General features: G+C 40.8%; 1 protein-coding gene and 1 non-coding gene across 2 annotated transcripts in view; both read right to left on the minus strand.

Annotated features, from left to right (window-relative positions):
• The window catches only part of SH3TC2 (SH3 domain and tetratricopeptide repeats 2), a 61,698-nt gene extending 49,586 nt beyond the window's left edge, over window positions 1–12,112 (minus strand). The window contains exons 1-2 of the mRNA XM_025387745.1: window positions 11,909–12,112; window positions 1,061–1,159 (exon numbers count right to left, since the gene is read on the minus strand). Of these exons, the coding sequence (XP_025243530.1) occupies window positions 1,061–1,159; window positions 11,909–11,960 (151 nt within the window). The 5' untranslated portion in view covers window positions 11,961–12,112. The remainder of the gene's footprint in view (window positions 1–1,060; window positions 1,160–11,908) is intronic.
• LOC112627157 lies at window positions 6,444–6,550 on the minus strand. Its single transcript, XR_003120027.1, has one exon. It is a non-coding gene; the product is annotated as a U6 spliceosomal RNA (small nuclear RNA).
• Window positions 12,113–12,708: the final 596 nt, after the last annotated feature.

A 12,708-nucleotide genomic window follows, 5' to 3' on the forward strand; every position in this document is an offset into this window, starting at 1 on the left:
CAAGTCTTCTACAGGTTTGTCCTCAGAGTTTCTGGTACAGAGTTCAGCTGAGATGCACCTTTCCTCTGATGACAACTTTCTCTTTGCAGGCTTCATCAATGTCTTTCAAAGGGGATTTTGTGAGAGGATGTGTATTAAGAATAAGATTTTTTTCACATTAATTTCAAAACTTTTTCTGCTTCTGAAAGATTCATACAGATGCCCTTCTGCTCAAGCCAATCTCACTTCACATATTCATTTAGTTATTCACTTATTTAACAAATATTCACTCGGAACCTACTACATATAAATTACTATGTCGGGTATCATATAGAATGTAAAAGTGGCCTCCACATATTCATTCAGCCATTCATGTATTCATTTATTTATTTATTTTGAGGAAAGGTCTCACTCTGTTACCCAGGCTGGAGTACAGTGGTGCAATTACAGCTTACTGCAGCCTCGACCTCCCAGGCTCAGGCAGTCCTCCCATCTCAGCCTTTCAAGTAGCTGGGACTGCAAGCATATGCCACTATGTCTGGCTAATTTTCTGATTTCTTTTTTTTTTTTTTTTTAGAGATGAGGTCTCACTCTGTTGCCCAGGCTAGGCCCCAACTCCTGGGCTCAAGTGATCCTCCCATCTCAGCCTACCAAAGTGCTGGGATTACAGGCAAGAGCCACCGCTTGCTGCCCATGTGTTTATTCATCAAAGATTTTCTGAGCAGCAACAATGTATGAACAACTCTTTGAGGTACCATGTTGAATATAAATATTTTAATTACCCCTATCTCTCAACACCTTCAAATCTTAAGTTATGATATACTTTCTTTAACAAAGCAAATAAGTATGGAGCTCCTAATAAGTGCCAGATTGTGAAGAGCTTTGAGTGACAGCTTGAGAAAGTTAAAATTAATTTTGTAGGCAATGGAGTGCAACAGAAGATTTGTGAGCAAGCAAATAGCATAGTCAAAATCTTTTCATCAAAAGGGAAAGAGGGAGGGGCTCTTTAGATGGGAGAGATAAAGAGGTTACTGCAATACTCAGCATGGAAGAATAGGGCTTGTCTTTGGGATTTGGATACCTGGATTCATGTTCTGTGGTAGAAAACATTTTTCCTTGTATTCAGATGAGGCTATACACTCACTCGATATAGTTGGATCCTTGGAAGGAGTTTCTTTACCTGTAGAAGATGAAATAAAAGGTCATCTTAAGAGTGTAAGGAAGTTGGAAGCAAGTTATAAGCAAGGCTGCAGTTTTTGTCAAGTGACAACTTTTTTCCACGATTAGTGGCATGGAAGAATTCTAATTGTTATCACCATTGCCTTGTAATTATCTAAGCTATTATCAAAGAACTGTCATACATGCCATCTCAATCCAGCATCAACCTGGGTATGCCCATCTTATTGAAAAGCAGATCCCTATTCACATATCAAACTAGGTCTCATGGCTTAGAACACTGAAGGTGCTCAATATACATTGAGCCTACACAAATCATCACAGATCTGACTACAGCAAGGCTTAAGGTTCAATAGGGGCAGATAATGGAAGGGCTGGAGTGGAGACAGACATTGGCATCATTAGGGAGACAATTGGGGTGTGGTTGTAATGACCCTGACATGTATAATTGTCCCCAACTGTCCTTCTGTCTGACCATTAAATAGGGTCCTGTCAGGACTCTCTTTCTTCCCAACTCTCTGAAAAGTACTGTCTTCACAATGGTAGAAGTGGAGTAAAAAGAAGAAGAAAGAAGATCAAGACACAGGCTAGGGCTGGGGAGGAGGAAACTTTGATGGCAGCGAGTTGAAAAGAAAGAAGATGGTGTGCCTATAAAGCATAATGAAGTAGACACAGAGGGAAATGTCAAAAACATTGCTGTAGAGCATGGGTCTCCTTTATGGCATCCCCAAAATACAACAAGGAAACTCAAGTCCTTCACACATTAATTTTAGTTGATGGATTCTGTCCTTTTTTTTCCATAAACCTGTTCAAGAACTGTACTATGGAGTCAGAATGTGATAAGTATTACCTGGTCCTGAAAAGCAGAGTTAGAGAACCTTGGCTCAACCACTATTTGTGAGTCACTCGTTGAATTTGCTTGTAAAATTGTGCATCAGAGCCAAAGAGGCCTACCAAGTTTTGCATACTGGATCTGTGCTTCTAATGATACAGCTCAAGAATGCAACAGGGGTGGAGCAGTCACACTCACTTCTGGTTAATGTTGAACCTAAATTCTCATATTGCTGCTAATAGTCTGTGTCTCCATTCTGTGTCTATGGAGGGGGATTTTGACACCCAAATTGAGGACCTTCCATTTCTTCACAGTGGGAGCAGTTAGCACTGTTTTGGGTGATGTACATGAAGAATGAAGTGGATTTCAGCTGGAATAGGCAGAAGCAGGGGCCTGTCAGCTCTTCATCCAGTAAATCTTGTTAGCTGTTCAGTGCTGAAAGCTAAGCAGCTTAGCTGGAAACCTGGCAGCAATGAGCTACAGTCGAACAGGATCATTTTTCAGTTCTGCCCCGAGGAAGCAAAAGCAACTGCAGTAAAAAGGCACTGCCTTGGGAATAACGAGAAATGAGAATGAGCACAAATCAAATCTTCCCATACATGAGTTCAGTGACCCTGGGCAAGACACTTCACCTGTCCACTCTGTGAGTTTTCACTTTCCCCACTTACAAATGAAGGATTGATCTAAATTAGTGCTTTTGAACCCCAGCTGCCTATTTGAATCATCTAGGTTGCCTTTTAAAAATATTGCTTCATCCCAGCTAAAAAAAAAAATTAAAACAATTGGACTCATGAAGAAAAAGAGTAGAATGATGGTTACCAGAGGCAGGGAAGGGTGTGTGTGTTGGGGGAAAGTAGGGATGTTAGTGGGTACAAAAATGCAGTTAGATAGAATAAATAAGATCGAATGTTCGATAACACAACAGGGTGACTATAGTCAACAATAATTTATTGTACATTTGAAAATAACTAAAGGAGTATAATTGGATTGTTTGTAACAAAAAGAAAGGATAAATGTTTGAGGCGATGTGAATTACCCTGATGTGATTATTACCCATTGTATACACCTATATCAAAATATCTCATGTATTCCATAAATATATATGCCTAATATGTACCCACAAAAATTAAAAAGAATAAAAGAATAAAAAGAAAAAATATTGCTTCATCCCTAGAGATTCAGATTTTTGTAGTCCATAGTACAGCCATAGATCTTTTTTTTAATAATAAGTTCTTCAAATGATTCTAATTTGAGCCAGTGTTGAGAACCATATGTCTAGATTGGTGCTTCTGAAACTTTATTGTACCTATGAATCACCTATGGATACTGATAAAATGCTGATTCTGCTTCAGTATTTGAAAGCTGAGGTTCTGCATTTCTGATGTTTTCACAGGTGATGCTCCTCCTGCTGCTCCCAGGACCACACTTGGAGTGGCAGCCTGCTTTCCTGGGACAGAGTTTGACCATAGACTACAGCAAACCCACAAACATCTTCTTTATTTTTTTCTGGCCCACACAGTGAATTTTTAATTTGAACTGCTTGACATCATTTAGAAATTGAAATGTTCCACATAACCCAGATGCTTGGGTTTGTTTCGAAACGTGGAAGATCTGTAGCCCAGGAGTCTCATTGTCATATGGCAACAGTCAGCTGGGGCTGAGTGGTTGCTGTCGCTCTACAGGACATTTGTTCTCCAGCCACCATGGTCCCCACCCTATTCCATCGCTCATTTACACCCAGCCCTGGCAAGTTTGCGAGTGTGTCCCTGCTGTAGAGTTCTCCGAGAAAATACAATAACCTGACAATGAGGGCTTGTGAGGTGAGCCCACCTTGAAGAAGGGAAGTCAAGGATGGGGACCCTGGTTTGGGGAAAGGGTGCATAGCTTTTTAAGGATTTCTGAGGCTTAGAGCAGAAAATTGCAAGGTTTTGCAAAATGTGATATGTGAACTGTCTGTATCAGAATTTTTTAGATAATTGTTTTTAAAAAGATGTCTATGCAAAAAAACTTATAGAAAATATAGAAGAATATCTGCATGACTTGATGTTGCCAGTGGTTTCCTAAACAGTATGGAAAAAGTGCTACCCTCAAAAGGAATAATGGATAAATAGTAATACATTAAAATTAGAAACTTCTATTAATCAAAAGATGCAATTAAGAAACTGAAAAGCAAGTGACAGAGTACAAGAAATATTGATCATACATATGTATAGTCATTAAATAATTCAAACATAGAATATATAAGGAATGCCAAAAATCTGTGAGAAATAGGTAGCCAGCCCACCAGAAAAATGGGCAAAAGGCTTGAATAAACTTTTCACCAAAGACAATATTCAAACAGCCAATAAATACATGAAAATTTGTTTCACCTCATCAGGGAAATGAAAAGTAAAACCACAGTGGAACACAACTACACAGACTGGCTAAAATGAAAAAGACAGATAAAGCCAAATGTTTGTGAGTATATAGAGCAACTAGAATACCTAGAATATACTGCAACTAGAATATACTGCAAGTGTGAAAATAAACGGAAGTTCTATCTTTGGAAAACTGACAGTGTCAATTCAAGCTGAAAATATGCATGCACTAAGACCAAAGACAACCACTAAAATATTCAGAACAGCACTATTTATAAGAACCCAAACTTGGCCACAATTCAAATGTCAATTTACAGTAGAATGAACAAGTAAATTATGTATGTATAATATATAATTAAACCTTAATCCAGCAAATCGGGCACTGTGGCACATGCCTACAATCTCAGCTATTTGGGAGGCTGAGGCTAGAGGATCGTTTCAGCCCAGGAGTTCAAGCCCAGCCTGGACAACATAGCAAGCCCCATCCCCCAAAAATTAAATAAATAAATAAATCCAATACAACAATGAGAATGAATGAATTACAACTGTATAAAACAATATCGACGAGTATATTCACTTGTGAAAAGTCACCACGCTGTACACATGATTTCATGCACAATTCTGTATAAATGGTAAATTTTTTTTAATCCTCTTAAAGCCTTTACTGACCTCAACATTCTTTTTCTTTTTTAACTTTTATTTTAGGTTTTGGGGTACATGTGAAGGTTTGGTTCTTAGGTAAACTTATATCATGGAGGTTTATTATACAGATTATTTCATCAACCAAGTATGAAGCTCAGTACCCAATAGTTATCTTTTCTGCTTCTCTCCCTCCTCCCAACCTCCACCTTCAAGTAAATCCCAGTGTCTGTTGTTTTCCTCTTTGTGTTTATAAGTTCTTATCATTTAGCTTCTACTTACAAGAGAGAACACATAGCATTTGGTTTTCTGTTCCTGCATTAGTTTGCTAAGAATAATGGCCTCTGCTCCATCTATGTCTCACAAAAGACATGCTCTCATTCTTTTTTATGGCTGTATGGTATTCTATGATATATACATGTTAACGGTACATTTTTATGAAAAGTTGAATTTTAAAATATTCCTGGAGCCCCTCTCTACCTACTCTACCTTGAAATATCTAGGAGTAGAGTCCTGAGGTGTGCATTTTTAATTAGCACTTTGGGTATTTCTGATGTCTTCTAGGGCGTGAGACTCCTCAAACCAATTCACCAGAGGCCTCAGAACCCATGAGCCAGAAGGGCACCTCTCTGAGAAACAATGAGGAAGCTGGAAAAGTAGAAAGCATTCTATAGGATTGTCTGTTTACAGAATTCTTTTACACATGGTGTTATATTTCAACATGAAGAAGTTTGAAAACTTGATCTGGGCCTTGAAAAAGAACCAGAAATGATTCAAGGCAACAAAAAACTGTTATATAGAATAAATTACCTTAGGAAAAAAAGTATGACTTTTATAACTGAAAGAAAATAAACCAAAAGGTCTATAGTAGTTATCACTGAGTCATTTTAACAATCTTTTTGATACTTTTATCTACTTTCCAAATATTCTAATTTTTCTTTTTTATAGGCACATTAAAATATTATTTAACTGAAATATAAATTTTTTGAAAAATAAAAGTTTTGTGTATTAAAGATGATAAACAACACAATCTGCTAACAATACAGGCTGCTGATTAATAATTGTTTTAATATTAATACTTTAATCTACTATTTCAATTTCAGCTTTGTCAATTGACGAGGTAATGTCAGTAATAGCCTTTTTATCATCTTTTCTTCTTCAGTATAGAACGCAGTCTAGGGTCAAGTATTACATTTAGTTGTCAAATGTCTTTAGCCTCCTTTCATTAGGAACATTTCCATGTGATTTTTTTATGACTTTTTTTTTCTCTAATGACATTGACATTTTTGAGTGATAAAGTCCCTCCTCCACCCTTCTTTTAGTTTTTCTTCAACTTTTATTTTAAGTTCAGGGGTACATGTGCAGGTTTGTTATATAGGTAAACATGTGCCATGGTGATTTGCTGCACAGATCATCCCATCACCTAGGGATTCAGCTCGGCATCCATTCATTATCTATTCAAAAATATGGAACACTTCACAAATTTGCATGTCATCCTTGCACAGGGGCCATGCTAATCTTCTCTGTATCTTTCTGATTTTAGCATACGTGCTGCCAAAGAAAGCTCTCTGTTTTTCAAATATTCTGTAATTGGCATGCATTTGTTTTCTAACACTAAAGGCAGGTAGAGAAGTGGTTAAGAACAAGTGGCAATCAGACAGTCCTGGACTCAAACCCTGGCTTCTTCATTAATCATGTGACCCATGTGAACCCAGTCTATGTAGTCTATGTGGAGCTGATTCTCTCCGTAGCTCCAAAAGTGAGCACATAATTTAGGCATAATTCAACTGGGTTATGCAGTGCCATGGCCACATGGTCAAAGTTAAGCCAGTGAGAATTAGTTCTAGGACCCTCATCAGCACACTTAGCAAAGACATTTCTTTTCACTGCACTAGAAGTTATGGATACGACAGCCTGGAGCTGTGGTGCCCACCACAAGGAGAAAGCCCACCTGACATTGAGTCCAACCCATAAAAACAGAGCTTAGGAAAGATAGCTTTCTGATAACATCATCTGAACACCTTGATTTAGCAATATCTGAAGGAAAAAAAAAACCTAGACTTTGATTTATTAATCAATAAATTGCTTTTGATATAAGTTAGTTTTATTTTTATTATTATTGATCAGAAAAAGTTACTAACCCTCAGTTCAGAAAAACATTGAGATTTATTTGTAAACCGCCAAACTGGTTTCCAAAGAGGCTGTAATATTTTGTATTCCCACTAGCAATGTGTGAGAGTTCTGGTTGCTCCACATCCTCACTAACAATTGATGTTATCAGTCTTTTTAATTTGGGCCATTCTAAGTATGTAGGCCATTTTATCTGATTGTTTCAATGTGCATTTCCCTAATGACTTATGATGTTAATCACTTTTTCACATGCTTATTAGTCATCCACATATTTTTTATATTGAAGTGTCCATTCCAACATTTTGCAATTGTTATTGGATTATTTATCTTATCACTACTGAGTTGTAAGAGCCTTTTTTTTAATATTCTTGTTCTGATATTACTCCCCAGTTGATGGCTTGCTTTTTATGTTCTTGGCAGATGTATATAAGTGGGAGGAAAGCAGGATAGGGTGGGAATGAGCTTTGTACACACATGGGATGGTAGAAGCCATCCGGCGCATGCTGGGGAGGTGGGTAGTTGTGGGACTAAAATGGATAAGTATGGTAGGGTCAAGATGGGAAGCACTTTAAGGCAGGCAGGGGTGTTTAGAATGGATACAGTAAGCAATGGAGAGATGTGAAATGTTCTTGAGCATGGCAATGGTATAACAAAAGTGAAAATTCTACTTGGGTAACATGGGAAGGGTAAGGAGAGAAAAGCACAATAGGCAGGGAGCCAGCTGAAGAGGTGCTGTGAAAATCCAGGGAGGTGAGTGTGAGAATGTGGGGTGTGGCCCTGGCAATGAGAAGTGAGGGCATAGAGTGAATGGGGCTATATTTTAAAACAAGAAAAGAGAAGGCATCTTGACATATTGAATATGAAGGATAAAGATGGGGAAGAGGCAAGAATTGCAGAAAATGAGTGAAGGAGGGGATTTAAAAGATCACCTAGTTCCACTCCCAAGTTTACTGTTGAGAAACGAAAGGCCCAGAGAGGAGTCGTGATTTTACTGAGATCGCACAGCAAGTTAGCAAGAGAGCCAGAGGCCATCCAAATCAATGGGTAGGGACCTTGCCGTTCTCACTACATTAACCTGACCTCAGAACTCTAAAGTCTCGGGCCTCTGATCACGGAAACATCTCACAACTTGCTGAAAATGAGAATCCACCTTCATTTCTCCTCTCTCAGCCTCTCTGTGCTCCTACCACCCACCACCATGCTCAACTTTTAAAAGAAGACTAAACAGTAAACATTTCTCTGCATGTTTTTTTTCCTGTACCCACATTTTTTTTCTTTTTTGACTTAACAAACCTACCATCAGCAGTTTTTATGATGTAAACCACTTTCTCCTTGTTGGGATGAGTAGATGTTAGAAGTACAGCTACATCTACCCACATGAATATATCTTAGATTATAATGTTTAGCAAAAAAAAAAAAAAAAAAAAAAAAGATGCATCATGATATCATTTTGTTTAACTTTTAAAGTCTATAAAACAATTCTTCGGAATGATTATGAGCTCATGAATATGTAGTGAAAGCACATAACCATTGAATTCATGAAAGTTATTAACTATGTGGAGAGAGAAGGGGAATGAGATTGGAAAGAGATATCCAGGGGCCGCTAAGTATGTTTGCGATGTTTTATTTCTTCAAAAAGTAAGAGAAAGAAAAAGGTAAAGTTCTGAAGATAACATGACATAATGCAAAAATTTGTTACAGCTAGATGGTGGGCTAACTATTCTAATATCCTCTATTATCAGTATGTTTTACATGCTTTACAAGGCTTTTAAAATTCAAAAGTGAAGCATCGTTTACTACTGTCAGCATTCACCCTTGATCTCTTGTTATTATACTGATGATTCGCATCTATCAAAAAGGTTAAAAGGAAAGTTACAAGCACCAGTGACCAACAGAGGTGAATGTATCTCTTCCACATCTTCTGTTTAAGGGCATAAATCTGCCAAACTTTTTCAAACAGGCATTGAAAATAAGGGAGAAGTGCTAGAAGCTTTCCAATCAACAAACTTTGGCATGGGTTTCTCTGTGATCCAAAGTGAACAATTGTATCTTATTAAACAATGGCAAGAAACAACTCATAGATAGGGTGGGGAAGTCAGAGATGATAGCAACGGATCAGAACCTATCCTCTCACCATATGCAGTTCCCCGGATTAGGGGACTGCTGTGAGCAATTGAGAGCCATCCCAGGGAACAGATGCTGCAGGCAGAGTCCACACGTAAGAATGCAGGTGCCTGGAGTAGTCAGAGTCAATGTTCATTATTGCGTCACTCCACGCAAACCAGTGTGGCAGCTGTCCAGTGCTCAGTGCTATCAAGAGCCTTCTCCTTTCCTGTGTCCATTAGCCCTGAGGACTCACTGTTTTGGTGTCTGCTGTTAGCTCCCACTTAAACAGACACAAGGCAGAAGCACCCCAGGAAACATGAGCACAGACTTCTCCAGGCCAGGATGGAATTAGCAGAAACTGATGTAAGAATGGTCCCTATTAACTAACAATAAAACAGCCTGTAGTTACCGAAGGGTTATCAAAAGCCAGACCCTGTGCTAAGTCCATGAGAGGAATTATTCAATTTAATCCTCACAAAAGTTCCATAGGATAAGTACCACCATTAGATACAGTTTACAGCCAGGAAAACTGAGGTTCAAAAAACATGAGGGACTTGCCAAGGTCACACAACAATTAAGTTGCTCCAGGATGGGTCTCATACTTTGTCCCTTTTCTCTAGGATAAATAGGGGAATCTGGAATGGGAATATCCAGATCAACTGGACTTGGACCTACAACACCCACATCAACCACATCAACCTCGCTAGGGAAAGGCCCTGACACATACAGGGAATAATATGGGGGAATGGCATGAAAAGTCTCGAGGGAGATACATAGCAGGCTGACTCTTGGTGAAAAGGTGAATCCGAGGTGCCAGCCAGCAATCAATGGCAAAAAGAAGGTGAAAGAATAAAGTAATTGAATGATAGTGTTATTATGATTTTGACTTTTTTCAATATTGTTTTTTGTTTGTTTGTTTGTTTTGAGCTGTGTAACTCTGTTCTACAGGAAATCTTTGGCTGAAGGACAGATGTCAACTAGAAGCAGAGCCGCTCTAGGTAAGGATGAGGGAACATGAGCAGAGCTCTCTGAGACACCTCTACGCAGCAGTTTACAACCCTAAAATTTTATAGATGACCATATGGAGGCCCAGAGAGAGAGCGAGATATACTAGTCATCAAAATGCAATTAACAATGGTTAATTTTATTGTGCTCAACTAACTGTGCACCAGGCTGTTTCACCATTTCACATGTAGACTTAATCTCCACCACAGCTCTATGAAGAAGGCATTATCATGTCATAAAAGCTACAGATAAGGAAAACTGAAACACAGAGGAATTAAATAAGTTGTCAAGGCAAGTAAAAGAACCAAGATCAAATCCAGACACTTTGGCCTCAAAGACCAAGTGAGTAGCCAAGATGACACCTGCCTAACTAGAGCTAGAGGAAGTCAGATCTAGACCCCAATCTCCGACTTCCAGACCAGTGGTCCTGCATGTCTCCCTCCATGCTGTTTCTGCTCTCATGGGGCACAATGACAATAGGACTTAGTGGGAGGGACTGAAAAGTGTTTACATCTGAGAAATCTGGAGAAGCGAAATTGTTCATAGATTAAGTCGTGCCTTTTGTGCCAAGGGCATCGTTTGGGGTTTGTTTGCTTATAGTTTTAGGTCCACAGGTTGCCTTTTTCTGGGAGACACTCCCTGCTGTAGGTGCCAAGGTGCCTAGATGAAGACTTCAAGCAGAGGAAGCAGAATATGGTTGTTTGAGTTCACTTCAATGACCTCGAGTGCCTTCTACAAGCCCAGGTCATAAGACTATAGAAGAAAGTTGTCTGTCAGAAAGTAGAAAGCCCTCAGCTAGGGGATGCTCCTTAGCTCCTTCTCTCAGGAACCATGGTGGAGCCCCAGGAAGACACACAGTTCTAACAAGGGTTAGGAATGATTCTTTGGAGCAAGGTTCCCCTATCTCCCAAGCAAGCCTCCCCCCACCAATCTACCCCCACATTTCCCCAAAGCCACCACTCATCCTGATAAACACCACACAAGAGAACACAGTGCCCTACCTTCATTCTCCTCTGAGAAAAAGAAGAAGGTTGCTTCAGGGAAACCAACCAGCCTGGTTGGCCTGGAACTGACATATCCCAGCAAATTCCTCAGTCCCAGGCAAACCATAATGGCTGGTCACCCTAAGTCACTCTCCCACGACTTGACAATTTTTTAGAGCAACAACTCTCCATTTCCTCAACTTGATGCCCACACTCACACACACACTCACACACAAATCACACTGTAATAGGTGGAGGCAGGAAACTGCCTGTTTTTCTCCAGTAACAGCAACCCTGACAAAAATAGGCTTGAATGACTAAGGCCAAGTTTATGACCACCTATAGGCCACAGAGGAACTCACTGCCTGAACTTTCTTCCTGTCCTGGGGGATCTCGGGAAGAAAGGAAGGAAGGGCTTAGTCACACCCTGGGAGTGGCAGCCAGGAGCAGTGCTGCTCAGCTTCTGACAGAGCGAACTCAACGCCTCTTTCTTCAGGAAAAAAATAGATGCTTCCAGGCTTTACTCCCTTTTTACAGAGCCAGCATGACAAACACCCAGGGAGGAAGGAGAGGCAGCCAGAAAGCACAACCATCTCCCCATCTTTGGGAGAAAAGTTTCCCCAACCCAGCAGGTCCCTGAGCCTCCACTGGACCATCCACTTTGGCCAAGCCACAGGCCAAGGGCCCCCTGGGAAACTCACCTGGGCCCCGGGTCAGACTCCGCTCCCTGGGGATGCAGAAGCAGCCACCCATGTGTATACCATCCTACCCCGGCCGAGGCCCTTGAGAACACCGGCCAGAAGAGTGCTGCAAGGGACAGCCTCCCAACGGTGTCCCTCCTCCCGCCTCCTCCCTGGCACACGAGGGACCGAGGCCTGCTCAATGCACAATGCAGCCTTTGATATCCCGGCTACAGCAGGAGGCCCAGGGAGGGTGGGAGGGGCAGCCTAGCCCAGCCTGCAGGCCCACAGCTCTTGCACTGTCAGGCCTGGAGAACAGGGCTCCTCCCTGCCTCTCAGCAGATCGCCTCATGCCTATCAGCCTGCAGCACATTCCTCGCATTCTAGGATTGAGATACACAGTTTGGTTCTTGTGGGGGCAGCCAGGGCGGGGGAGGAGGGCAGAGAACATCCCAGAGATCAAGACTGCTGTTGGCTTTCTCCCTCCCTGACTGACTTGGCCCACACTGACTGGCCTGCCACCCCTTTACAGTGATCTCCACCCAGTCTCTCTCTGCAAAGGCCTCCCTTGGCTCTCTGATAAAGTTGGAGCTGTGGGTGCAGCATTTCACTTCGACCTAGCAGCATCAATGAGCCAGCTCCTCACTGGTGTGCAGGAAAAGAATCCAGGAGATCACCTGATGAAGCCCAGCGTTTTACAGGTGAGGGGATGGAGAACCAAATACATTAAAGGATGGGGAGAGGTTGGTCAATAGGTACAAGGTAAGAGTTACATAGGAGGAGTAAGTTCTAGTGTTCTATTGCACAGTAGGGGAACTATA

This window comes from Theropithecus gelada, chromosome 6, assembly GCF_003255815.1.
Source record: "Theropithecus gelada isolate Dixy chromosome 6, Tgel_1.0, whole genome shotgun sequence".
Lineage (NCBI taxonomy): Eukaryota > Metazoa > Chordata > Mammalia > Primates > Cercopithecidae > Theropithecus > Theropithecus gelada.